The sequence below is a fragment of the Fundulus heteroclitus genome, chromosome 5 (genome assembly GCF_011125445.2).
Source record: "Fundulus heteroclitus isolate FHET01 chromosome 5, MU-UCD_Fhet_4.1, whole genome shotgun sequence".
Taxonomy (NCBI): Eukaryota; Metazoa; Chordata; class Actinopteri; order Cyprinodontiformes; family Fundulidae; genus Fundulus; species Fundulus heteroclitus.
This window is the reverse complement of record NC_046365.1, coordinates 13,702,366-13,728,466: the sequence shown is the minus strand read 5'-3', so window position 1 is coordinate 13,728,466 and position 26,101 is coordinate 13,702,366. Positions and strand designations below refer to the sequence as shown.

The 26,101-nt window shown below is 42.7% G+C and overlaps 3 protein-coding genes across 14 annotated transcripts in view; 1 reads left to right on the top strand and 2 right to left on the bottom strand.

The window, feature by feature from the left end:
* The first annotated feature begins 4,332 nt into the window (after positions 1-4,332).
* Positions 4,333-6,038, top strand: LOC118563126. Its single transcript, XM_036136974.1, has 2 exons — positions 4,333-4,611; positions 4,708-6,038. The coding sequence occupies exons 1-2, from the start codon at positions 4,535-4,537 to the stop codon at positions 5,330-5,332; spliced, it is 702 nt and encodes a 233-aa protein (XP_035992867.1). The 5' UTR covers positions 4,333-4,534; the 3' UTR covers positions 5,333-6,038.
* Positions 6,039-6,197: 159 nt separating this feature from the next.
* Positions 6,198-15,499, bottom strand: si:ch211-113e8.10 (E3 ubiquitin-protein ligase ZFP91). 3 transcript variants are annotated; one of them, XM_012865472.3, is made up of 12 exons: positions 14,379-15,499; positions 14,034-14,071; positions 12,949-13,065; positions 12,635-12,671; positions 10,693-10,803; positions 10,500-10,598; positions 10,215-10,400; positions 9,984-10,034; positions 9,711-9,789; positions 8,297-8,411; positions 8,104-8,203; positions 6,198-7,523 (listed from the first exon to the last, which is right to left on the bottom strand). In XM_012865472.3, the coding sequence occupies exons 1-12, from the start codon at positions 14,789-14,791 to the stop codon at positions 6,569-6,571; spliced, it is 2,301 nt and encodes a 766-aa protein (XP_012720926.2). In that variant the 5' UTR covers positions 14,792-15,499; the 3' UTR covers positions 6,198-6,568. The 3 variants fall into 3 exon arrangements, with proteins under 3 accessions (XP_012720926.2, XP_012720927.2, XP_012720925.2); XM_012865473.3 differs by having other exon boundaries at positions 10,500-10,595; positions 12,635-12,674; positions 14,379-15,498; XM_012865471.3 differs by having other exon boundaries at positions 12,635-12,674; positions 14,379-15,497.
* A 4,813-nt stretch (positions 15,500-20,312) lies between these two features.
* rbm47 (RNA binding motif protein 47) overlaps positions 20,313-26,101 on the bottom strand; it is a 46,733-nt gene continuing 40,944 nt past the window's right edge. For 9 of the 10 annotated variants that reach the window (XM_012865477.3, XM_036136971.1, XM_012865476.3 and 6 more), the window contains 2 exons: positions 25,673-25,872; positions 23,335-24,948 (listed from right to left, as the gene is read on the bottom strand). In XM_012865477.3, the coding sequence (XP_012720931.2) occupies positions 24,697-24,948; positions 25,673-25,872 (452 nt within the window). In that variant the 3' untranslated portion in view covers positions 23,335-24,696. Of the gene's footprint in view, positions 23,310-23,334; positions 24,949-25,672; positions 25,873-26,101 lie in introns of those variants that run through there. The other variant, XR_004931036.1, reaches the window with a different exon arrangement.

The window sequence follows — 26,101 nt, the reverse complement described above, 5'->3', positions numbered from 1 at the left end:
CAGTGCTCATTTAGATGTTCAGTGGTTGGAATACGATTTCACGCAGGCCCGTATTAAGACAATGTGGTGCCCCTGGGCACTATACCTCAAAGCCCCCCCTTACCCGTGCTGTCCTCCGGTCAAAAACATCAGACATAATCAAGGGGATTTCTGTAATGTAATTTACTATTTACTAACTTACACAACTACATGTAGGCATATGAGCAGTGAGCAATATTCAAATATCTCATTTTAAAATGTTGAAATCAAAAAAATCTTGATTTATTTAGCATTTATTATTATTGTGGCATCAGTGTTCACAAAACGAATAATGTATGGTCTTTCAACATTTTTAAGTAAATAATATAACAATTTATGAAAAATATATTATTAAAGCATGTGTCATGTGGTGCCCCCCCATGGTTGGTGCCCCTGGGCACTAGCCCACCGGTCCTTATGGATAATCCGGCCCTGGTTTCACGGCTTTCTCCATGACCCACCTGCTGTGTTCCCTGGCCTTCATGGTGCAGTTTGATCACTAATGTTCTCTGACAAACCTATGAGGCCTTCACAGAACCGCTGGATTCATGCCGGGATCAAACAAAACACGGGTGGATATCTAAAACAGATCTTTTGTTTCAGACATTGTCACTGTCAGACAGAGACCACTTTTCTGCATTTCCCTCCATAGGCTGAGCTTAAAAGGGAAAAAAAAAACTATTATTAGCTGAGATGCATTTGTGAGCAAACTGAGCTCAAGCAGAAAGGAAAGATTCAACTCACAAAATCCGCTTTATTTTAACCAAGTCGGCGCATATAAGCAAATAATTGAGTTTGGTTCCACTTTGTACACAGACATGTCGCTACAAATAAGGAAGACACGGTTAGATTGGTGCACACACGCTTGGTATCAGTCTGATACCAAATCTGACTGTTACATGTTCATCAGACTGGACTCCAAAAGTCCACCGTCAACTCACATGGGTTATGCTCCTGAACGCTCCAGTAGACCAGAAACCCCCCTCCCCAGTCATTTGTGTACAGGAAGAAAAAGAGTAGGGAGAGAACAGAGCCCTTGAATGGGAGAAGACGGCCCCAGTCTTAAACACAACTCAAGAGAGTTGTTGAAGATCCGACCAAAGATTTGAGGCCTGTTGGTCAGATCAGCTCTCAGACATGAGGGGGAGACACTGTCAGATCATGAAGCTTTTTTTAAATTCCTTTAAATCTTAAATTCAAATTCCTTTATTTATGCTGACCATAGTATTCTCTTTGAAACCGTCTTAGGGGACAGGTGCGTTGTTAAATAAAATGCCACAACGGCTTGCTATTCATGTCCCCAGGGCACTACTGTAGGAGGAGCTCATCAACTAATTCATGAGCAGCTGACACGCTTTACTGGTAGTGACAAAAGCCAGAAAGAATGATCTAAATGGAACCCAGCCAGGAATGTTCCAAAATGCTTCTGCTGTACATGTGCCTGTCTCCTTTACAGTAAAAAAAGGGCCCAAGGAAGTCTGTGGGAGTCATATGGGAAATGCTTCCTGCCACAGCAGAGACACTGCTGCTGATAACCATTAATGACGCAATAACACACCATTAGATTTTCACCACCCTTAATGATATGTGACACAACTGCAGTTCAGTTTCCAAGAAAGGCGCTTATTTAAGATTTTTGGTAGCAGCTCTTTATTCCTTGTTGCGCCTCACCTTCTTCGTAGAAATAAATAGTAAGACGGCCTTTTAAAAGCTGAATGTGTTTTCAATGACAGACAGATGCAGGCAGATCGGCAGCCCAATTTCTTACCTCCGTGTCATGATGAAATGTATCTTGGATAAGTAATCCGTGAACTTTTAACATTGGTCAATGTGTTTTACTGGTGCTTTCATTGATAGACCACCACAAAGATTTGCTTAACTTCTCTTAGCCGTACAAAATTCTCAATGTCTTCCTTACGTATCTGTTTTTATTTCATCCACAGAGTAATACAGTCAATACGGGTCAAAATACAGCTGAAGGTAATTAGCTTGTTGGTACAAGTGAATTAATTAATAATTGAGAACATGAGGTCAAGCTAAGGGAAAACAGTGAATAGGGACCTCTGGTGGAATGAATCAGTAAACCCAGCAAAAAAAAAAAAAAAAAAAAAAATAGAGGGGGGGGGGATTTTGTTAAGGATGACCTTAAATTGGAGTTATCTACATCTAAAAATTTGCTTTTATATTAAAGCAGGACCTAATTACTTCTTTCCTATATTGTGTTCTGCTTAAAAATGTGTTCTGATTTGAATTGTCATTATATACAGTATATATTTACAGAATAAAGATTGTATGAAAAAAAGAACTTAATCTTAGCAGAACATTTAAATGTGTTTTCAGTCAGACTTGGTGCAGTTTCAAAACTCAGAAATGAAAACAAACTTTTTGCAATAGTTAGCAAGGCATGCTTGTGTACAAAATTTTTGCAACACTTCTTTTTTAATGTGCCCCCTCCAGGCAGAGAAAGCACGGTGGGTCGTTGTTTTTCAATCCTAATTAGGGAAGCTTGACATGTCAGACATAAAAGAAAAATCTGGAATAATGTACGACGAAACAGAAAGTCCAGCTGGTTTTCAGTTATTCTGCTTTATGAGCTTCAGCCGTTAACGTTGAGTCCTGCTGCGCGGATTTATTAAATACGGAGAGGACCTAGTCAGTTTTTCCTTGTTACCATAATGAGAGTAGCAGGTACTTTGTAACAGAATGCATTGTTGTGTCACATACTCCTAGACTTTTTTTTGCTTTGTGTTTATTGTAGACTTCTCAATCAGAATGTGTCCTGGTAGGGACAACAAAAAGAGCTTACCGGGAATCTGGATTTAAATCTGTAGGAAATGCCTGGGTAAATGCAGTGGTGGAAAACGGGCTCTGCCAGCACACATTTTGTGACTTGTGTATTGGTGACTTGTAGGAAAAAAAAAAAAAAAAAACAGAAAGTAGCAATTCTTCCACTGGTGACTCAGCACGCCTGTACAGGATGTGATCTGTCAGCAAAAACTGTTCATTCCTAGTGAGACATGACGGGTCACTGTAATAAGGGTGGAAAGGGAAACATTTTAATCGCCTGTGGTAAAAAGAAAAACACATACACACAGCTCTACAGAGACGAGGACGAAGATGATGATGTGGGCTAAGTGCAGTGCGTGCATAATATGCACAACTAGAATAGTGTGGTTCCTCTCAAAGAAAGGATCTAGTTTATGTCCACTTGAAGGAGATGATCTTTGTGAATCCAAGCAAAGTTACTCCGAGTGATACTCTGCAACCTGTGACAATGTTTTCCTCACCTGAAAACAAGGATTCATAATAGTGAAATAGTGATGCAATCTTGACCCATTTCAACAACTTTGTGTTGTTTTTGGAAAGAACCTGCATCAGGAAAGGAAAAAATATGGACAGTGACATGAGCAACTTTAAACAGAATATCAGAATGAAATAATATATTAAATTACATTATTTTCACTTTTTTTTGTAAAGAATCACAGAAAAATAAGCAAAGTAAAAATTGCAACTGTGAGTTTAACTATGTTTAAAACCTGATATATTAAATACAGTTCTTTGCAAAAAAAACAGTTATACTGCTTGAACCTCTTTACAAGTTGTATTTCAACCACAATCTAGAATGTATGCAGTTCAGATTTTATGATAGAACAACACAAAGTAGTGTATAATTATAAAATGGAAGAAAATAAAAAGCGGAAATGTTTGGTGAGCATTTCAAAAAGTGTCCTTTAGTCCTTACTAAATGTTTTGCACATCTTAAAAAAAAAAAAAAAAAAAAAAAAAAAAAAAAACACCAATTTCCAATTCTTGTCACAGATTAAAAGTCCTGCACACACACGTAATAGACGTATTGATGGGATTTCTCCCATCTGCGCTATGGATCTCTGCAGCTCCTCCAGAGTTTTTACCTCCCTGATGTGGCTTTTAAGATTTTTCATGCCGTTTTTCTCTAATGTTCTGAAAGAGGCCATAACAGAACAGTCGGATCTCTCCTAGGAATAAATTACACACAAGCTTTCCCCATTTACATACTCTGTTATTTGTGAAGACAACTGTTTGCAATGGATTTCAGTTAGGCGCCTCTAAGTAAAGGGCGTTACACACGTGCACCACAGTTCTCAGGTGTTGGGTTGTAAAACGATTTGAAGATCCTTTTCTCTTCTCTTCGCAGTTCTATTTATATTGACATATCACAACACATCTCCATAACATACACTGAAGTTTGTGGATGTAAATAAACCGTACAAAAACGTGCATTTCCATTTGTCTGAATTTAATGGTGTTATACCACGCCTGTCCTGTAGGTGTCAGTGCAGCAGATGCCCGGAACCTAAACGCGGAGAAGCAAAACAAGCTGCAACTACGGCGCTCAGCTCTCTCCCGTGTTTGGATGCAAGAAGATAATAGGATTGATTGCACTTATTCAGCTTCGGTGTTTTTCCCCAACATAGATATATTCTGGCTCATACTTGTTGCATAGCTTATATGCTAATGCTAGCGAGTTAGCTTCGGCATGAACTCGCTGGTTGGCTATGGAGTTTCCTCCGGCAGCGAGGAAGAGGAGGACGACGTAAACAACGGGAAAGCGGAGTAAGTGGACTTGCCTAATAACATAAATAACGCCGCTTCGTTGTGTTCACATGAGTTACTGTGGCTGTGCCTCTCTCTCTCTGCTTTGGCTTCAAGCTCTCCTCCGGATGGCGGCGATGCTGCTGCCAAAAAGAGCCGCAACTTCTTACTGGAGTCCGACTCCGCATCGAGCGGCTCGGACTCGGAGGAGCAGGAGCCCTCGTCGTCCTCGCCTCCTGCCCGTAACCGCTCCTCTGCGCCCCGACCCGCCGCGGACTCGGTCGCCCCTAAAAAGTTACCGCCCCCCAGTCTGGGCGCGTCGTCGGACAGCGGCGTGTTCGCCAACCCGTTCCGGGCGCAGGCCGAGCGGAAGCTCAGCGCGCTGCAGAAGCACGTCCCGCTCACCCTGCACGCCAGACCCGCGCAGATCGGGGGCAAAAAGGTGTGCGTCTCCTACAGGAAGGACGGGAGGTGCCGCTTCGGCATCAAGTGCAAGTTTGCTCACGACAGCGACCTCCAGACCGCGGTGGCCGCCGGCGACTGCCGTCCGGCCGCCGGCGAGGAGGAGCCGGGCGGAGCGTCCCGGAGCGCGCAGCGGGAGGCTCACCAGAGGGACGGAGAGCAGCAGCAGCAGACGAAGAAGAGGAGAGTTGGACTGAGCAACACTCTGATTCCTCCTAAAAGAGCGCTGAAGCAGTATGCCATGCAGAGAGACAGAGGGCAGACCGATATGTCCCGATGACCCCCTAGATATTGGGAATAAACCCAGAAACTATGTATAGTGTCCCTAATGTGGAGCTTTCAGGACCAGACATCACTTTGATGCCCCCCCCCCCCCCCCCTTTGTCGTATTTATTCTTCCCAGTCACACATGGACCAGTTCGCTGTTCTTTCTGAGAGACATTAAACAGAAATCTGTGTAAATAGCTGGGATGGACTGGGTACCGGCATCAAAAGTGAACCACATTTTATCACCAACATTTCCCCTCGTACCGTTCCAGGAAGCCCTACCTCTGCATCATTTCACCACGTGTTTGTGTATTCCGCTTAACTTAATGTACCAGAACTAAAATAAACGTCTGATAACGTAGAAGTGAAAAACACATGTGTCGCCTTTCCATTTTAAATCAAGCAATTATCCAAGACTATCCAACAGGAGAGGCCCATGGAGTAAAAAGGATAAAACCCATGGATTAAATGTTAAGGTGTTTATTAACATTTTTATGAACTGACTTTTTTTTTTTGTGTGTGTTTTTGTGCTAGAACAACTAATGTGTGAGAGTATTATGTTTGACAGCGTCTCTTTTCAAACAAGGTTACGCTTCAGAGGTCACTGACAAACCAGTGACTGTTTAACACGTTCATAGTGACTCGCAGTGTCAGTGGTCCTCCTTTGGCTCCTTAACACATCGGATTAAACTAGTTACTGTTCCTGCAACGTAAAAAAACCCAACAACAACAACCTAAAACATATTAAATGTTTCTGACAAAGAGGCAGAGAATAAACATACTTTTGTCGTTTCTAAAAAAAAAAAAAAGGTGTTAAACATTGGTTTCAGTATTTCATACATTTCTTGTTTTTGTGACCATACGTGTTTTTTTTCCCCTTCTCCTTAACCTTCTACAATAAAGGCTAAAAATAATAGGTTTGGTCAATTAAATTAATGTAGTCCAGCTTTCTGTTTGCCACATGTTCAGCAACCTTCTCAGAAAAAAAAAAGGGGGGGGGGGGTTGATATATTATTGCATAACTGGAACCTAAACTCATCAACACACAAACTCAAACAGCTAGTTACAGGACTGTAATGTACAAAGGCGACAGACGTACACAGACACCTCTCTCCCTGATACGGAAACTCTAAAAAAGCTACCAAGTCAGACGACGGGTGAGCAGCACATACATCTGTGATCCTACGTTTGTCTCGGGCCGTTCTTCGGCCAGCGTGTCCTCGTCTTCGCGCGCGGCCCCCGGCTGGTTTTATATGATGACCTGCTGCACGTGCGCCTCGCCGCCTTCGGCCTGAGCCTCCCCCGGCCGCGCGGGCTCCCACGCCGCGCAGCTCTCCCCCGCCGCTTCCGGTTGATGGAGCGAGCCGCACGGCGGGGCGGCGGAGGAGGAGGAGGACAGCGGCGGATTGTCCAGGAAAAGGGCGTTCCCGTTGGCGGACGACGGGTCCTGGGGGTGGGAGGCGGCGGACAAAAGCGGGGGGCTGTGAGCGGCCGTCTGCATGGTCTGCAGCTGCTGGGAGCCGGCCAGGATGGGGATCTGGTGAACGTGGCTCTGCGACTGGCCCACGGGCTGGAAGGTCATCTGCAGGATTTGCGTCTGACCCTGGCCGTCCGGGTGGGAGGGGTACGGCTGCATGGGCTGGAGCTGCGGCTGGTGCTGGGTCACCACGGAGCCGGGGTGGAGGGCCAGCTGCTGCTGCAGCTGCTGGCCGGCCTGCACGAACTGGACGGGCATCTGGAGCTGGACGTGCGTCTGCTGCTGGTTGTCGGCCGGAGACGGGGGGTCGATGGGGGTCAGGGCTATCGTCACGGGCACCTGCATGGTGTGGAGGCTCGGTTCCTGCCCCAGTAACACCACCTGAGGGCTCACCTGTTGGGCCATGTGCTGGCCCAGCTGGTCCAGCTCGCCGTCGTGCCCGGCGTGGCTCATGTCCGCGCCCGTCGCCTCCGCTTGCACGGGGTTGCCGGGCAGCTCCAGCAGAGACGGCGGCGTGGTGATGAGGGCGCCGGCGTTGGCCGCCAGCGCCTCGGCGATCAGCACCTCGGGGTGGCTCTTGGCCTTGTGGGCCACCACGCAGTCCTTCTTCTCAAACTTCTTGCCGCAAATGGAGCAGGAGAACTGGTAGGTGGCGTCGGCGTCGTGCTTCTTCATGTGCCAGTTGAGGGACGCCTTCTGGCGGCAGGTGAAGCCACAGATCTCGCATCTGCTGGAGCAGGAAGGTGGCAGCGCTTACAAAGGTCCTCAGACTAGTTCATGTTCTATCATCATTAGGGCTGGACAATATAGAAAAAAAAACCCTATATGGATAAAATAGAAATATTGATCGATATCGATAATTATCAACAAATTCAAAACATATTTTAAGATTTTAAGTGCAGCCCTGGCTATTTTATACTGTTTCTTAGTGACATATTTCTAGATCCCGAACTCACAAACACCGAATTCAAACCCAACCCTTTATTCAACCAACTTTTTACCAAAAACTTAAAAGTATTAACAAGAAAAAAAGAACGCTTGCTCTCTGAACTCTTTGAAGTGGGTGGAGCTTGGTTCCTGGGTCTGAGTTTGTGATTGGTTGGGAGGGAATAATGATGTAATATTAACCTACATTATAGGCTAGAATACAAAACTGTTATTCTATTGAACTTTTTATTGACCCTTTATCATTGATAAACGTCTATGGGTCGATATGTATCGTTACTGAATCATCGTCCAGCCCTAATTGGTACCACTGATGAATACCGTGGTGACAAAACAATGTTCATGAACAGAGAAGTACTGACTGTAGAGGCTTCTCTCCCGTGTGGATCATGCGGTGAACAGCCAGGTTGTGGGAGCTCTTGAAGGCCCGGGCACAAAACTCGCAGATATAATCTCTCTGGTCTAAAAACAAACAGACATGCCATCAAATATCGGCGTTTTCCCTCCATCATTTCATTACTAGGACTGCTATCAAAGGCCAGGAGATGCGTGTACCTGTATGGTGCTTGGCGTGACGCAGCAGCTGCTTCTGTAGGCGGAACAGCCTCCCACACGACGGGTGAGGACAAACGTACTTCTTCTTGAGTAAGTGCTGATACTTTATATGATGCTAGTGTTCGGGAGAAATGTGAAGATCGTTTAAAAACATGTTCTGATATAATTTTTTTAAATGAAACACCAGGATATAAAAGAGGAACGATATACCGGCATTAACATCGGTATCGGCTGAGGCTAGTCAATATTTAGCATATCGGTGTTGGCCCGAAGGTAAATCTTTACCTTTGGGCCAACACCCCCAGACACTTTGTCAAAACTTCCTCATTTTCCAGATTCATTTTGCACAGCTTCAATTTCTAAGGTAGATATTTTCCCCTTATTTCTCTTTTCATTCTTATTTAGACCTTGAAAATACTCTAATTCAAGAGTATTCCAGACTCTGAAAGAACCATAGCTGCCTAAATGAACCAAGGTATAACTTTTCAGATAAGTTTTGGCCAGGCCTGAAGACTGGAGCATGTTTCAGGTCAAACTGAATAAAGGATATGTGAAAGCAATCGGCACTTTCTTTCAGGATCCATACTCATTTTTATGTAAAAGCTCCAGGCCTTTCCAGACTCAAATTTCCAAATTTCTCAGCCATCTTAAAAGATAAAATGCAAGAAGTTCTTCATGAGGTGCAGGAGTCAAGCTTAAAATATGAAACCTAATAAAATAAAATAAAAAAACAGACTGAAAGAGAAAAAAGCAGCAAGAAATGTCTGAAGAAGAGAAGGGAGAAAACAAAATAGGGACACAAGGAAGGAAAGAAAGGAAGGGCACAAGGAAGTTGGGAATGCAAGGACAAGGAAATGAAAGAGAAAAGAAAGGAAGCGATGTAGGACACAAGGAAAGAAGGAAGAACACAAGGATGGAAGGGCAGAAAGAAAGGGAGAAAGGCAGGGACAAGGAAGGAATGAAGGGATGTGTGTAGGACACAAGAAAGGAAGGAAGGAAGGAAGCAAGGTAGAACGCAAGGAAGGAAGCGATGTAGGACAGAAGGAAAGAAGGAAGAACACAAGGATGGAAGGAAGGTCAGACACAAAGAAGGAAGGACAGAAAGAAAGAAAGGGAGAAAGGCAGGGACAAGGAATGAATGAAGGGATGTGTGTAGGACACAAGAAAGGAAGGAGGGAATCAAGGTAGAACGCAAGGAAGGAAGTGATGTAGGACACAAGGAAGGAAGGACAGAAAGAAAGGGAGAAAGGCAGGGATAAGGAAAAGTGAAGGGAGGTGTGTAGGACACAAGGAAGGAAGGAAGGAAGGAAGGAAGCTAAAAATGAAAAGCCCCATTATCCTGTGTTTTTGTGTATTTAAAATCAGGCTGTTTGAATAAAATCGCCGACCTAGATCAAACATCAGGGACACAAACCTGGAGGTAGCGAGGATGAGCCAGCACCGTCCCACATCCTTCCATCTCGCAGCGCACATACTGCACAGGCGGCTTCTTCCTGAACAAGTCAAGCGAGCACAGCGGGGTTGAACCTTATTGACTTTTTAAATCAGCGCCTCACAAACACATCCAGATCTCGACACATCCAGCATACGGAGTCTCAACCACATTCCCAGCACAGCAAAATTATTTCCCACTATTTATCCAGGAAATGGAGTCATTCATCTGCGACTGTACGCAGGCTTCACTCACCGCCTCTTCGGCAGTCGGGGGGTTTTGTCGTCTTTTTTCCTACGGCCTCTCCTAATTAAATAAAAAGTAGAAAAAGGCGTTTGCTAAGTGGCTCCAGAAACAGTTTTACACGAAACAGCAGTAATGGGGGAAGTTATTAGGAAGAACAGCTGGTTACCAGCAACAAACACCAAAACTATGGTTCTGATTTGAAAGCTTGACATAAAAACCCGGACGTGGTGCTGCTCTTACTTCCTTGGTCCATCTGGATCTTCTGCTGTCTCCTCCTCCAGCTTCACCTCCTCTTGCACCATCTCCACGTTATCTGAACCCTCTACTTTGATCTCAGAAGCCTCTTTTTCCTTTTTAGGTGCCTTATCCTTTTCTTTCTTGTCCTTCTGCCTTGGAGGAACTTTGCGCTTTGGTTTAGGAAGGTCCCTGGGGGGGGGATGAGGAAGCACACACACTATAAATATTTTACAGTATTAAATCTAAGAAAGAGATTTTACAATCAACAGAGAAGTGAAGCTGGCGTACAGAAACCGTTCAGCCCTCGGGTCGTAGCTCTGATCGTTTAAGTCGTCTCTAAAGGGAACGTCTTCATCACTGCTGAGAGCCTCCTCCTCTTCAACACTGCTAAAAAACACAAACGCCAACAATTAAAGGACCTTGCAAGCAGCAGCTTATGCTTCTGGGCAGGACTGAGTGGTGCACCATAGAGCAAAGTTACCTCTGACTCTGTGGCTGGAAGCTGAAATCGTCGGGGTCCTCCTGATAGGGAAGGTCTTCGCTATCCAGGACCTGGTCTGCTACCGCCTCGCTGTCCTCCTCTTTCTTTTCACTGAGGGAAAAACAACAGGTTGGTTTGAGAGCTTCTCTGGCCCTGCGGGATGCGGGCCACCTGTCCAGGGTGTGCCCCGTTTTGTGCCTGTTCACCGATGGGAAAGGGTCCCACTGAATGTGACCGTATCTTATTTTAGAAGGACTGATGCATGTCAATGAATCGGACTCCATCTGGATCCCTGGATTGTCCTGGAACGAGTTGGGTTGATTCTACACAACTAAATATAAGCTGGCTCTGTTAGTCCTGCACAGTGGCGAGAAATAAATAAATAGAAACTTTTTCTCATACCGCAAATATAAATAGGCCGGTATCAGAAGCATATAAACAAATAGCAGGGACTGTATCTATTTCTAATACTTCTTATTTAAAAGGTTCAACTTAAAATAGAAGAGCAGCAAAATGTGAGGAACTGAATTAGAAATGCAGGAGGAATGAGTTGAAAACAGGCACTGATTTCATTTTACTGTAAAAAGATCCACTCTGTAATTTGCTTCGGTGACAACGATCCCTTCTCCTTGTAACTGCTGCCTTCAACCTTTTCAAAGTCAGTCATATTAGCGGGATCGTATGTGATAAAAAGTCTTGTTTAACACACCCCATACAGGGCAAGCATGGTAAAGAGAGGGTCGTGGACAGATGAGACCAAAGACGACCTTCTGGGCCCCCTGAACACACACCGTCACCTGCATGGTGAAACACGGTGGTGGCAGCATCATGTTTGTTCTTCTGCACACTACACACTATAAAGATGGCCGAACCGGGTGGAGTGGACCACTCTGCAACTTGGAGGGGGCGCAAAGTGCCTCCTTTTGATTTAAAGAGACAGCAAAACAAGTTGCTCTCAGAATAGTGGCAAAAAAGGAGCTGTGGGGCAGCCCCTGTTTAGGGATTTTTGCCTTATCTACCAACATTAAGGCAAAAAGACGGGGGGAAAAAATGTGTCATAAATGAAGCGAAGTTGTTTCAAGGTAACCACAGACAAATCAACGTTAAAGTCCAGGTTAAAATAGCCAACCTAGACACAAAATATGTATTAGTAACCTAAAATAGTTGCTGGAGACTGACGCAGCTGTTTTCCTGCTGCCATGAAATTCTGTATTAGGAGTGCAAAGTTTATTTTACATTACCAAATAACACGCTTTGTGCTGTTAACTGATCAAAGCTGACAAAGATTTAGCTTCTGCAACCATAAGTACTAGATATATCCACCAGAACACATTAAACACGGCAGAACTACTGATAAGCATCACCCTTTCGTGTAACCATTAAGCACTTATGTACATAAATGTAATTACCTTTGTACATACGAACAAGCTGCAGTTCCCGTGGATCACTGTTATGTTCGGCTGCTCATGAGGCCGGCCGCATGCCTTTATGCATCTTTTGTATTCTTCTAGACTCCTTTAAACGTTTGGGATAACGAATGCCTCAATTGTACTTTCGCCACTGACCAGGTTTAACAATTTTTTAATCAATGTTTTTAACAAAATCCCTCTGACCGCAATGCTTCCTGAATGTAAAACCTCCCGGCCGGTCGGCAACATTGTCGGAGCAAAGCTCCCGCAGCCGAGGGGCGTGTCACTTTGGGACAAATCGTGACCTCTGATTGGTCTGACTGATTGACAGGCGGCGTCACGTCAATTCAGGACAAAGCACTGCACCTCCACTTCATATAGACCGCAACTGATTGATTTAAATGTGAAAAGGAAGGAGTTTAAAACCATGATATGTCCCCTTTAATGCCATTTTGTTATATTCAGCATATTAATATGTTATATTCAATGGTTGCACCATTGAATTCATCTTTAAGGCATCAGGATATACTTACTTGTGAGACTGCTCTTTATCGGTGCTCTCTTCCTCCACTGCTGTACAAAACAAGAAGACATCATGAGAACAAAGTTAGACCCCATTGTTTAAAATCCTAATAATTGCTCCACAGTATTGTACGTTCTTGTGAAATTGCTGCTATTGATGCATTAAAACCATTGTAACATGGAGCTGAAATTCAAGATATGCAAGCAGACCATAAACAGACAACTGCAAGACAAATTTAAACAAATACAATCAATCTTTAACGCGTCTTGAAGATTTCTGTTCGATCCGAGGAGCCCAGCAGCTGAAGGCCAACAGGTTACTCACCAGATGGAGTCTCAATTTCAGGTTCGGTCTTACACACGGGCTTGGCAGAGCTACGGGCGGCCCTGCCAGCTGCTGGCCGGGCATTATTCTGGGCCGGGGATCGTTTGGGAGGAGGAGCTGGAGGGGGGAGGTTGAGAGCCATGAAACACTACAACACATCTGCTCTGTTTGAAACGTCCCAGAAAACTGATGCATGCACAGCGTGACATTAATTCGACGGTCACATAGCCTTGCAGAAGTGGCCGAATCCCCCGAACATCTTATTTTGGTCGTATTACAACCACAACATGAGTATTTCCCAGAAAGTTCATGTGCCAGAGTGAGACAGAGTAGTAAAGTGGATGGAAGACGACACACGGTGGCGGCAGCATGATGCTGAGGGGAGGATTGGCTTGACAAGGGACAGGGAAGCCATTTTTTCCCTTTCCATTTTGTCTGGAAATGTTTGCCTCTGAAACTCCTGCATAAAACCCAGTGGTGTTCAGAAGACACCGTACTGGAAAACAGAGTCTGTGTGTATATATATATATATATATATATATATATATATATAGTTTCTATATCTGGAACGTGTAATGACAATAATTTCCCTCTGGGGTTATTAAAGTATTTCTGATTCTGACCTACGTGTCGTTAACTTCCTTGCAGCTGAAAACGCAGAGCATTCATGACAACAATAACAATGTTTGTTAGGGGAAGGCAATATGGAATTTTTTTTGAATTGCGATGTATTGTGATTGCATTGTGAAAATGATTCTTTACAGCTTCTTGCAGGTTTTTTTTTTTTTTTTTTTTTTTTTGGTAAAGGTATAGCTGTGACCCCCATAAACACAAATACTCCCCATAAAAACATATTTAATATTAATACACACAACTCTGAACAGATAATTTCTAAATAAATAATCAAGGATATCGTGCGCATCTTCCTTGCACTTCACAATGAGGCTCTGCATTTTGTTGACCAAGCGTATAAAGCCTAAATAACACTGAAGTATGGTTCTACATTTAAAAGACTGGGGAGGTTTAAGCCCTGGGGAAGCTTTTGCAAGGCACTGGATGTTAGGAGATCCATGACTTCTGATTACCTTGAACATCTGAGGCAGGTCCCTTCGGGTCTTCTGAACTAAAGAAAGGAGGAGGGGAAATAAAAAAACAAAGTCTGATCTTGCGTGATTTTAACCCGCAGAGTGAAATCACATCCCATGTGGCATTCATTTAGCAGTCGGAGGAGTTATTAGAAAGAGAGCGTCTTTAAACACAGGTAAGTTTTACTCCACCCATGCAGGGGACGAGCCATGCTGAAGGCGTGCTTTCAGAAGGAGCAGACCCCACCGATGCACGCTTCCACTCCGCACAGGCTCATCACAGACAAACGCCAGTCCTCCGTTGACTGCAAAGTGGAAGTGAAGGCTGTTAAATGTGCAGCTTACTCTGTGCCCTGAAGGCTGTCTCCTGGGAGCCCCTCTCCGGCTTCCACCTGACCCGCCGAGTCGAGCCCTTTCCTGCGCCTGGAGCTGGGAACTTTCCTCCGCTTGGTGGTCGCGCTGCTGTCCGGACTCGGCTCGTCTTCGTCCTCGTCGCTTTTCGAGTCCTTGAGCCAGGCCGGCACTGCCCTGGTTGACCTGTCCCTCAGAACCCGCCCGGAGACCTGCGCGGTCGACGCGGCTCCGTTAACCTCCGCGGCGGGGGGGACGCCCACCCTGGGTCGGCCCGCTCCCCGCTCTCTGAGGGCCCTCCGCGGCGTACCGGCCGTACTGGTGGCCGGGGTCTGCTCCGCGGCCTTGTCCTCCCGCGGCTCTTCGTCTCTATTTACATCCTCGGCTCTGTTGCCGGCTGGTTCCATCACCGCGGCGGGTATATGTCCGACCTCGAATCGCCCCTTAAGTCAAGCAGGTTCACACGCAAAGTGAGAAATAACTCGGCACGTCTGCTTTAAAGACGCTTTCGCTGCAAGCGGCCCTTATCCAGCACTCGTGCATTTTCTCTCGGATTCGTCGCAAATTAAATTCGTACATTTATTCATTGGGAACTTAAAACTTTTCTTAATTATCTATTCAGCTAAAACCGATATAATTTTAAAGAAGCAGACACTATTTTCTCGTTCTTAAAGCTATAGTAAACCTACTTGTTCGCCCAGGCCCGGGGAACAGCCATTTTGTGCGCTTTGTTGCGTCTCCTTTAAGCCAAATATAAACTGAAGCCGTGTTCAGGAGTGACAACGCTCTTCAGCAGCTCTCACACTCATCTGGATCTCCTCGTCAGCCCCATCACCGTGCAGCTAACTGTAGATGGTTTGTTTATGAATCTACAAACGCAGCAGCAGCCTGAGGAAAGGGTGCGCGCGCATACTGATAGCTGATACAGGTGCACCAGGGGATCTGTAGTTCATATTAAATGCCCCACCACTGACATATTGCAATTTAGGTTATTAATTGTTCCGTTTTGTGCGTTGAGAGACTTTTTCTTCAAAAAAAGACAATTTGGTCAAATTAACAGTGGAACTTAATTTCACGCAGTGAGAGAATATACGACGCGTGTCGAGGATTTTTATTTTTATGTTGTACCAAAATGATATTGTTACTCTATTTTGAATACATGTACTAAATTCCGAGTTACGTTTCTGCAACACATAACATATCAGCCGTATGTTACACGTATCCCATTGGGAAGAGGTTTACTGAATATATATGTTACTATATGAGTAGGGAATGTGTTTTAAGTTGCAGCAGTTATCTGTACTGATGAACGTAGAGCTAACATGGCCGCCATTGAAAACCTGCACTGACTGGTCTGAACTGCGGCCATGCTGCAGCCTTGAACGATGAAGAGTATTGACCACCAGAGGGCAGCATTACAATGTACTAAGAATTGATGGTCTAAAACAGCCTGGTTATACAGAACACATCGTTTTAATAGACGGTTATTTGTTGTTTTTTCGGTATGATTTTTCATATGAAGTAACTTTATTTCTGTCAGGTGTTTCATTATTTTTTTAAGACTGTATAAAGATTGTTTTTGACAAAACTTTATATCATTTCAGTATTATTTTCACGAAATTAAGATAAATAAATGCAAATGATCAAACTAAGAATTTCTTCTCTTTGTGACCAACAACAATGCAGTCTTTGAAAGGAGACCATCTTTATCTCTCTCTTTCCTTTGGATTTGAGTATTTAATGTCAAGCAGGAAATCAGAATATCAGAAATCGCATAGGGAAACTATTTTTCCCATGCATCAGTCTGGTGAGAGTTATACACTTAGTTATAAATTATGCGGTAAGAAAGATTATTCACAACTGGAAATTTTTTTTTAGAAAGCTGCCAAACGTTGGCCTTGCAGGAAATTCACCCCGATGGTCCAAACGTGCAATGGTTAAAGTAATTGCAAAGATTTCAGGAGCAACAACTGTGCTTCTCCAGGCCTGACTTGGCTTGTTTTATTTTAAAATTCATGATGGGGCAATTATAAAAATACTAAAATGGGAAAGGAAACATCAAAGGCCTGTTTGGAAGGATTACTAGGAGTAAAAGACAATCAAAGCATTGCATAGGTCTGCAAAGTGATTGAGCTACAACACTTATGGAACGATATACATAGAGATAATGCAGTCTGAGAGAAGAACTAAACACTGTATCAGTGCAAACCACATATGTCAAGGATGATTAAGGAGGACTGATGATTTGTGTGTGTTTTTCAGCAACAAGACCTGATCACCTTGCAGTCATTGGGCTGACCATGAACTCCCCCATATACCAAATATTATAAAGTCAGTGTTATGCAGTCGTTCTGACAGCTAAAGGAAAAAAGCTGAGTCATTAAAGGGGGACTGATCCAAAGAACACCAACAAATCTACACAACAGTGGCTGGAAAAGAAAAGAACCAGATTTTCACCATAGTTCAGCCAAAAGTCAGAAATCAGTCTCTTAAAAACGGTCAGAGGACCTTTAAAGGAGCTGTGGACAAACAGCAAATCTCAGTAAACCCAAGCAAATTATTCCACGTTCATATGAGAAACTTAAATGTTATACAGACAACTTTAAGGTACTGCTGCTAAAGATGGTTCTACATGCTATTTAATCATCATAATTTTCCCAAAACTGTACTTCAGAACATGTTTTTCTTTGCGATTGTGTCAGATCACAAAACGGGAGTGAAATGCTTAATATTCAACCCCAGTTGCTAATAGTTTGCTAAAGTTTGTTATGCATAAGTAGTCAGTAGAGGGCAGGGCTAGGCTGCAGGTGTTTTGGCCTAGTTTAATCAGCGCTGTGGTATGATAATACTGTAACAGCAGCAGGTTCTTCTTCTTAGACATTGTCTTTTTGATGGTGAATCTCCAAAACTCTTTTCTAAATGTAACATTCAACACGATACCCTAAAATGGATTTCTTATTGTGCACAGGCTTGCACGACTGAAACTTATCCACAACTTTGAGCTGCCCAAATTTGTTTCTCTTCTTACATTTATAGCTTACCTTTGTGAAATTTTCCAGTTATGCATGGTTTTTCATCAACTGATAGGTTGTTGAATCATACTTTTGCTTTACTAAATTTTACATGTCCCCAAGCCCTGTAAAAACCAGGGCATCAGTTGTTTCCGGACTCTTGGCACCAAGTGGATCTCGTTCCCATTGCACTCTGCCAGGATTGTCCCTTATTCCTCACCTTGTTTGTTCTGTTCATGGACATCGTCTCTCGAGAGGAAGTCACAGCAAGGAAGGTGTCTTGTTTGAGAGCCGTAGGGTCTTAATCTGAGGTTTCCAGACAAAGTTGTTGTCTTGGCATTTTTTTTAAGCTATGACCTGAATCGTGCACTGGGATAGTTTCCAGGTAAATGTGAAGGACGCTGGATGAAAGTCGGCTCCTCTACTAAGGTCATGGTTCTCAACAGTAAAAACGTGGAATATTCTCTGAAGGGCCTCTGTTCTGGACCCCCCCCCCCCCCCCCCAGAGGTTTTTCAGGCGTGTTAAACAAGTATAAGTTCATCAATCCACAAGAAATATTTCTCGGCTGGTCAAATCACTAAACCGGGCGAAAACGGGTGGGTCATGAGAACGACACCTAATGTGTAATGTAAAATTATTTTCTTTTCAGTTGTGGAGCATTCTGTCCCAAATGAATGAATTTGAGTAAACTAAATTTTGGGTAAGGTGTCAGGATATTGCACTGACAGGGGCCCCTGCTGTCCTTGAGAAGGCATCCATTGTCCTCTCCTAGGATAATAAAAGGACACAGTATACACTTTCATCTGCAATTGCAGGAGATATATATATATGTATGTAATATGTGTGTGTGTGTGTGTGTGTGTGTGTGTGTGTGTGTGTGTGTGTGTGTGTGTGTGTGTATTTAGGCTACCTCGCACATTATTACTGTGAATAAAACTTCAATTACTGAAGGAGCAGGGATGTGAATGTGAATGATGTCTATGTAGCCAATTAGACCTAAAATATATGAATATAAGCTGACTCAGACTAAGCTGAGTCTGAATATAAAACTAGCACTGGAAGTCTCAAGATTTGATACAGAATAAATTATTGCTTTCATTCTATGTAGTTCTTTTATTGGTCTTGTGGGTCTGTGACTAGAGACCACCATTAAACTCTGCTATAACTGAGTACAACGGTAACATTCCTGACAGCGCGGCATACAGTTGCCTCTGAAAGATGTTCTGTGTCACCTACGTTATGTAAAAAACTGCCATTGGCATAAAATCAAAGTGCAGCTCAAATAATTTGTGCAGCACCGAGAGCGTCCCCTCATTGTTTTAATACGAGGGATGTGTAGGCTGAGAATATTGAGAGAAACCATGGACAACGGCGAAAAACAGTAACACTTGAAAATAGCATATTAAAAACGCATCAGAGGCCTACAAAGGCATATCATCACCTGGCTTTAGCCGGATTGTTTAAAATGTGGAAAAATCCCATCAGTTACCTGCATGTTTTAGATGTTTCCATGGTTAATCGCTTTTTAACCCAATGCAAAACTTGACATGATAATCAACTAAACCAACAATCAGCTGTGTTGGAGCATGAAGACTTCTAAAACATGAATGACATTGGCCCTTGATGAATGGAACTGGCCTAAAGACATAGTAGTCTTAGGGTCTGATCATCAAAGATTCCAAATAAGACGCAGAAAATTGCATAGGCAAAAAAATAAAAATGAAAATTATGTGCAATATGAGGGGGTGTTGTGGGTGATCTATAAAGATGGCGTCCGCGATGGATAAGATGAGCAAAACCAGTTTGGCCCCATTTAATTGAGTAAATTGTCTTTGCTACTGGCTAGTTGCTGTAAAACAAAGATGAAATGCTAAGCCAAGGAGTTGGAGGCAATAGCATTGATGATAATGATGATTATCATTTATAGTCAATTTTAAGTGTCTCAACGTGCTCCAAACAGAGGTAAAGAAAAGGCTAAAAGTAAAATTTAAAGGATTAGATATCAATCTGGAAAAGCAGACTTTGTCATGTCCTCCCTGGCCCCCTTTGACAGAGTTAGGTCCAGGATTGAACTGTATGGTCCGAGTTGTGCTGAGATTAATCTCTACCTCCACCAACTCCTCACAGGACTCAAAATATTGCAAACCAAGGGAGCTCGATAATAATTTAATACAGCATAGCCATGCTTCATACAGAGGCCCTAAAAAATCCCTCTTACCATCTTGGGATCCACCAGAATGTGCTATATTGGATGGATGGATGGATGGATGTTTACACATTTACAAAACAGATTGTCAGTTTGAAATGTGATGGCATGGAGAAATGTGAACTCTCTCCCTCTGCCGTTGTCCCACATCATACCCAGACCCTTGCAGAACTTCTCCCTAGTGAAGAACATGTAACTGGAGGAAAGTTAACATGCCACACCAGAGTTTATGAAACGTTGTCCAAACCTCGTTCTTCTTCTCCCCCTCTCAGAAATGACATTTCTCAACAATCGCTGATGTATGAGGTCAGAGATGGGTTACTTGCCTTGAAGCTTTCGGAAGACTTTGCCTCTGGTACCACAGTCTGCTGTTATTCTCTCTAATCTAAAACCAAGGTGGCCGACACGTTTTTTTTCATTTCTTTTTCACTTTGTGAGCACAAGGCGTAAAAAAAAAATGGTACACACTCAAAATAATTCTCAAACACCCGGCATCCTTTCAAAAGCACTTTATTTGCTGTGTTTATCACTATAAATATAACAATGCAGAACAAGGTCTTACTTCTTTTTAACAAACCTCTAGAAAGAAAAAAAAAGTCTGCATGAGTCTACAAAGCTTTAGCAAAGACATCTTGGCAATAAGGCACACTAGGAGGAGTTAAAGGGTTACACCTACGTTAAACTAGGCTCCACTCCACTGACACGTGCTGTTTTTTTCAAACTTTTTTTTTTTTTTTTGCCTTTTCATCAGTTCGTAAGGCAGCTCAATCATTGTTGGACTCTCTGGACAAATCTGACATGCAAAGTTGCAACACGGCCAGCTCAAAGTGCCAGGGCTGTAACACTTCAACGAGCCACCTTTAATCCTTGCTGAAACAGCTAAAATGTGGCTGAACTTGAAGGTTCTTTGTGTTCCCCCTCATAACACCAAGTACGTTAGGTTACAGATAAGAAAATTACAATAAATGTTAAAAAGCTAAAAACTACTGCTTACTTTGGCAAAAAAGTAATACAAAGACAAAGAGAACATTTCTTTTTCTACTTTACTCTGACTTTTCATCCCTACTCAAGTTGTAAATAAGCAAAGAAATATGTTTTCGGAATATATTATACCTTTTCTTTTCACTTCATACATATCAAGTGTAATGCATATATTAAATATATATCCAGGCTTTCTCTCTTCATCATAAAAGCAGTTAACAGCAGTTAGTTCTCTACGTAAAGTCCAGTTTAATTGGAGCGAAAGAAGGACAACATGGAGTGTGAGTGAAGGCTCACAAGAACATTGGTCGTTTTCATTTAAATTCTTGGAGCAAATAACTTACTTCATCAACTCTCTAAAGATGGACAATTTCAGATTTGTGCGTGGTCATCAAAAATATGAGAAATGTATATTAAAAAAAGGAACATTCCAAACAGAAAGATGCCACAAAAAATAAGGAATTGAAACTGGACCAAAAAAAATACAATTAAATATTTGGGGGGGCGGGGGGACATTATTTTTTTATATTGCTGAGAAAAAAAAGTATTGAATGTGCCAAAATAAAAATAATTGGCCTTTTGACTCGAATTTACACCATTCACCTTTGGAGAACCTAAGTTATCCGTGCATACAAAGAAATCATTCCCCAGGGAATAAATATTGAACATAGAAATGAAATGAAGTGAAGAAATGCATAGAAAGCAGAGAAGAGAGCTGCAGTCTGTCAGTAGTTGCAAAAGCGATCCCGCGTCTTGTTTGTGCAAACTAGTATTGGCTGGTTCAGTCCTAATTCCTGTACTATAAAATATAAAATGGTGTTTCTTTATAAGGGTGTCGCACAAGAAACATCTCATGATGGGTAAAAGCAAATAGCTCTCCTGAGACCTCTTCCAGATTGTTGCTGCTAAGCATACTGACAACTGAGCAGTCCAGTGAGCACTGCCGGGGCCATGATCCAGAAGTTTGGATGTGGGGCTTTTTTTTAAGCATATGATACTGTGAGATTTCACACTGCTGAATAAAGGATAGTTACACTGATTTACTGCAACGGAGACAATGATCCCGAACATACGGCCCAGGAAATGCTCAGTTGGTTTCACAGAAAGAAAGTAAAGCCTCTGACCAAATCAGTCACCGGATTGTAATCCAGTGGAATACCTTTGAAAACGCACAGAACATCAGCGGGCGTAGAAAAGGCCTACAGAACCTTCAAGTTTCGAAGACAGCATGCCGAGACGCTATCTGGAAGTAGTCGCTACTAAAACAGAGACTCGTGCATGGAGTACTTAATACGATTCATTGAGCATGTTCAATACTTATTCCCTGAGATGTTCCACTCTAGTTTATATAGTACATTTGGTTAGATTTGATGGTTTGATTTCACTTGGGTCGTGACCACAAAAAGCGTGAGATCTGCGCTAACTACTAAGAAAATGCGGACAGGTTTCCGTACTTGTTTTCTCCGCTGATCGCGTGGCTGTTAATGAGAGCGACTTCCTGATTAGCAGCTGCTTGACGTTGTTTAGCGGTCTCGCTACAACCAGCGTATTGCGTGCCTACTTGCATATTCCAAGAGTGAGGTATTGCTCCAGTTTTGCACTTCTTGCACACAAACGTCGAAGTTTCACAAGTGCCCCGAAAAAACGTATCTTATAGGCTTCTTTTTTTTTTTTTTTTTTTTTTTTTTGTTGTCGGCAAAGTAAAACTCACACATTAATAAAACACTGGAAAACAAACAACCAAACCAGTCTTATCCACTCATGAGTTTCACGCTCCATATTTAATATCTCTTCATTTCAAGGTGGCTGCTCCATGCCTGTTATAAATATGTTTAAGTGCACCTTGGTCTAGGACGGTTTGGAGGATGAGAAATAAAGAGGGAGCCAGGAGCGTAACTGCAGATGCCTTCTGACATCTGACTCCGGAGCCTCAAACCCACTCGTCTCACTGTGATACAGTAACAACAAAAACAGAGTTCACTGGAAAAACAAACAGAAAGAGACTCAGGTGCCGTGCACAGATGTGAGCCTGTTCCTTCTAGTGTCAACCTCACAGCCCCGTTTTGTTACTAAAGGCACATACTGTACAGAGATGTAAGGCACTGTAGTCAAGTGCAAAAGAGTCTCTCTGAAGTCATCAGACTGGAGTGTATTAAGTATTTGGTTGACAAAAATGGGAATGGGTTAAGCAATGAAGATACCCAATTCTTAAAGAAAAAAAAAACATATTTGTTCACCTTTCAAGACTCGAGCATTTCAAAAAAACAATAAAATATACTTAAATGAAGAAAAACAAACATCTATTCAGTCTCAGTCCCCTACTAATACAGTTTCAGATGATGAGGAACTCATAAAAGGCACTTGATGTATTCCAGTTTTTGCCTTTTATATTCCCATCACTAAAAGGTACAAACACACACACACACACACAAGAAAAACTGCAAGGTTATTTTTCTACTCCAAATGTTGAGTTTTTTTTGCTGTTGGGACATTTGTTAGGTAGTTTCAACAAAACATTTGGTTAAAAATTGTGACCCAGCTTGTCGGCTTAGAGAGCGCTATTTAGGCAACAAAGCGACCTGATCAGACTTCAGCGAACCTCGACCGCAGGAATAAACAGAAACAGTGAGATTGTAAATTTATGCTGTATAATAATGTCTATGTCAGCAGCTTGTGTGTAATGACTGTAGCATTAAAGAACAAGTTTACTAGCATTAGCCATGTACCTGCGAAGTGGTTAGCGCAAGCTAGCGTGTAATGACTGTAGCATTAAAGAACAAGTTTACTAGCATTAGCCATGTACCTGCGAAGTGGTTAGCGCAAGCTAGCGTCACGTTAACATTTTGAGAAACAAATTGGTTATAAAGTTAATACATCCAGACTTAAAAGGCTTCTATTTTAAGTTTTCTTGCAATCATGTTTCAAAACTATTATTATTATTTTCAATTTAATAATTATCTTTATTTTGGAGTTTTAATCAAAGATGTGCTGTAAGGAAAATAAAAAGTGACAAATTTTATAGTTTTATCATGAACATGATTTTTTTTTTATCAAAAACTGACAGTCGCTAAATATCTCATAAGACACGGTAGGTTTCTTGTGTTCATTTATCTATGTTTTGTATTTGATAATTTTTAACACAAAACTAGACAAAAACTAAAAAAAAAAAAAATCCTTCAGTTTAACCCAAACGTTTTTGTTGAACTCTGGATTGGTCTATATGTGACCCACAGCTTGGTTAGCTATATATTCCTAAATTAGGTTGTTTTTAACTCAGCAGTTTTTATAGTGTATCAACAGCAAGACACACATTTCTGAATGTCATAACTGGGGACAAAAGAATCAGGGAACTAAAAAAAGAAAAAAAAAAAGAAACAAGAGGCCTAAAACCTTCATTTACAACAACTAAAACATAAGACAAACTACGCCAAAAAAAGTACCAAGTGGAAATATGGAAAGCAATACACATTTAACCAGCATGGATGGTCAGCATCACCTACAGCATGTAAAACAGTCTAGAATACTATATATTAATGAAAAAGAGACTACAAAAATTGATATATCCAAAGACAGTGGTGTCCACTTATCAGTAGTTCCTGGTTACCTTTTCCTTCTTTCTGTGTTTTCACACATTATACAGTGTAAAGATCTGTTCCAGAGAAGAAAATACCAAGATAAAATAAAAAGAGAAATAAGGAATAAAGCATGAACAATGTGTCTTTTCTTCATAAATACTTTAAAAAGTACCGTTAATGTTCCCGCTGCAACAGCGGCCAGGTGTTGCAACAAAAAATGAGAGATAATCGGAACATTACTGGAGTTGTGGTTACTGTTGCAGGGGATGCTGGGAAATTTTGTTACAAAATTCAGAAAGAAAAACAAAACAAACAGTGATGCTGTCTAACAGAGCTGCTCCCCCTTTCTCTAACCCCAGGATACACAGAGGATGGCAGGGACTAATAAAAGATACCAGGCCTTCATTTTTGTCCCCGTTTGCAGTCTCAGTATTTGCTACAAATTCCATTCGAGCTGAAGTTCGAGCGATGTTTTCGTGTGTCGCGGAGAGACGCCATTGAGATTCAGTCACCGGACGCCTCGGTCTGAGCTTCCGCATCAGTACGACTGGTAGACGTCGTGGATGGGCAGCGGGAAGGCAGCGGCGGGGAAGGCTTGGGGCACAGCATAGCCGGCGTAACCTCCGTACGCCTGTGCTGCCATGACGGCGTTTTTCTGCAGGGCGGCCAGAGTGGCTGTGTTGGCGGCGTAGTTAGCGATGGGAACATACCCGTGTCCGTACAGGCTGGTGGCTGCTGGGATGCGCTGGAGGTTGTGGGTCATGGTATAGACAGGAGTGATTGGGCGGCCCTAGGCAAGGAGGAAGGAGAGGCACACTGGATTAAAATTGGGGAAGAGCATAAATATACCGAGGTTTAAAGAGTAGACATCCGATAAATAGTTTTTTTTATTTTTGCAAAGCTTGCAGGATTATATTGTAACATTGATTTAGACAGGATATGCTAAAGCTTTACACCAAAGGAACATGCACATTTCCTTACAAAATGATTCATAGGTCTTGAACATTTTTCTTCTTCTGCATATTTAACAAGCGCAACCTTCAATGTGGTTGGAGGGGGTGATAGACCAGCACAAAAGCATAACTGGGAAGTAGACAGAATGGTTCTGAAGACTATTTACAAACTAAAATCCAGCCAGAGCTACAATGGAATGGTTTAGAATAAAGCACGCCCACGTGTTAGGATGGCCTAGTCAAAGTCCAGAACTATTTCTAATTATAAATATATGACAAGACTTTAAAACGAATGTTCCTAATTGTTCTCTGTCCAGTCTGACTTGACTTATGTTCTAAAGAAGAATGGGCATCATTTTCAGTTTATGCAAAGCTGGTGTAATACTTTAAAAAGATTTTTAATAAACCAATATATCACCTTCCTTCAGCTTCACGATATGAACTACATTATATTGCTCTGTCACATAAAGGTCCAATAAAATGCTGTTTTGGTTTCGCTTGTAATGAGACAAAACGGGTGAACGGTCAAGCGATGCCTTTGCATGCGATTATAAGACTCACCTGGAAGGGCGGAGGAGTGGACACCGCAGGCAGGACAGCGGCGGCGGCGGCAGCGGCGGTGGCAGCGCTGTGTTCAGGGTGCTGCATGGTCAGAGGGTTCATAAGATGCTCTACTGTGTGCACTTTGCCCTCCTCCATCACTTTGGCATTAGGAGCAGTGCTGAAGACCGGGTACTGTGCACCCAGAGATGGCAATGCCACTGTGCACAGAGAGACACAAAAAAAATGAAAGCCTGGATGACAGACCGGGCCACGGCAGACTAAGCCACATGCACACAGCCGTGCTCAAACATGCCCGCAATCATCCTTAGCTTGGCAGGTGACATATAAGAACATGAAAAAAGAGAGGGGGAAGAGGGATACGAGCGACGCAAGAGGGAAAAATAAGTTACACAAACTGCCGTTGGGGTGTGATTTGGATTATGACGT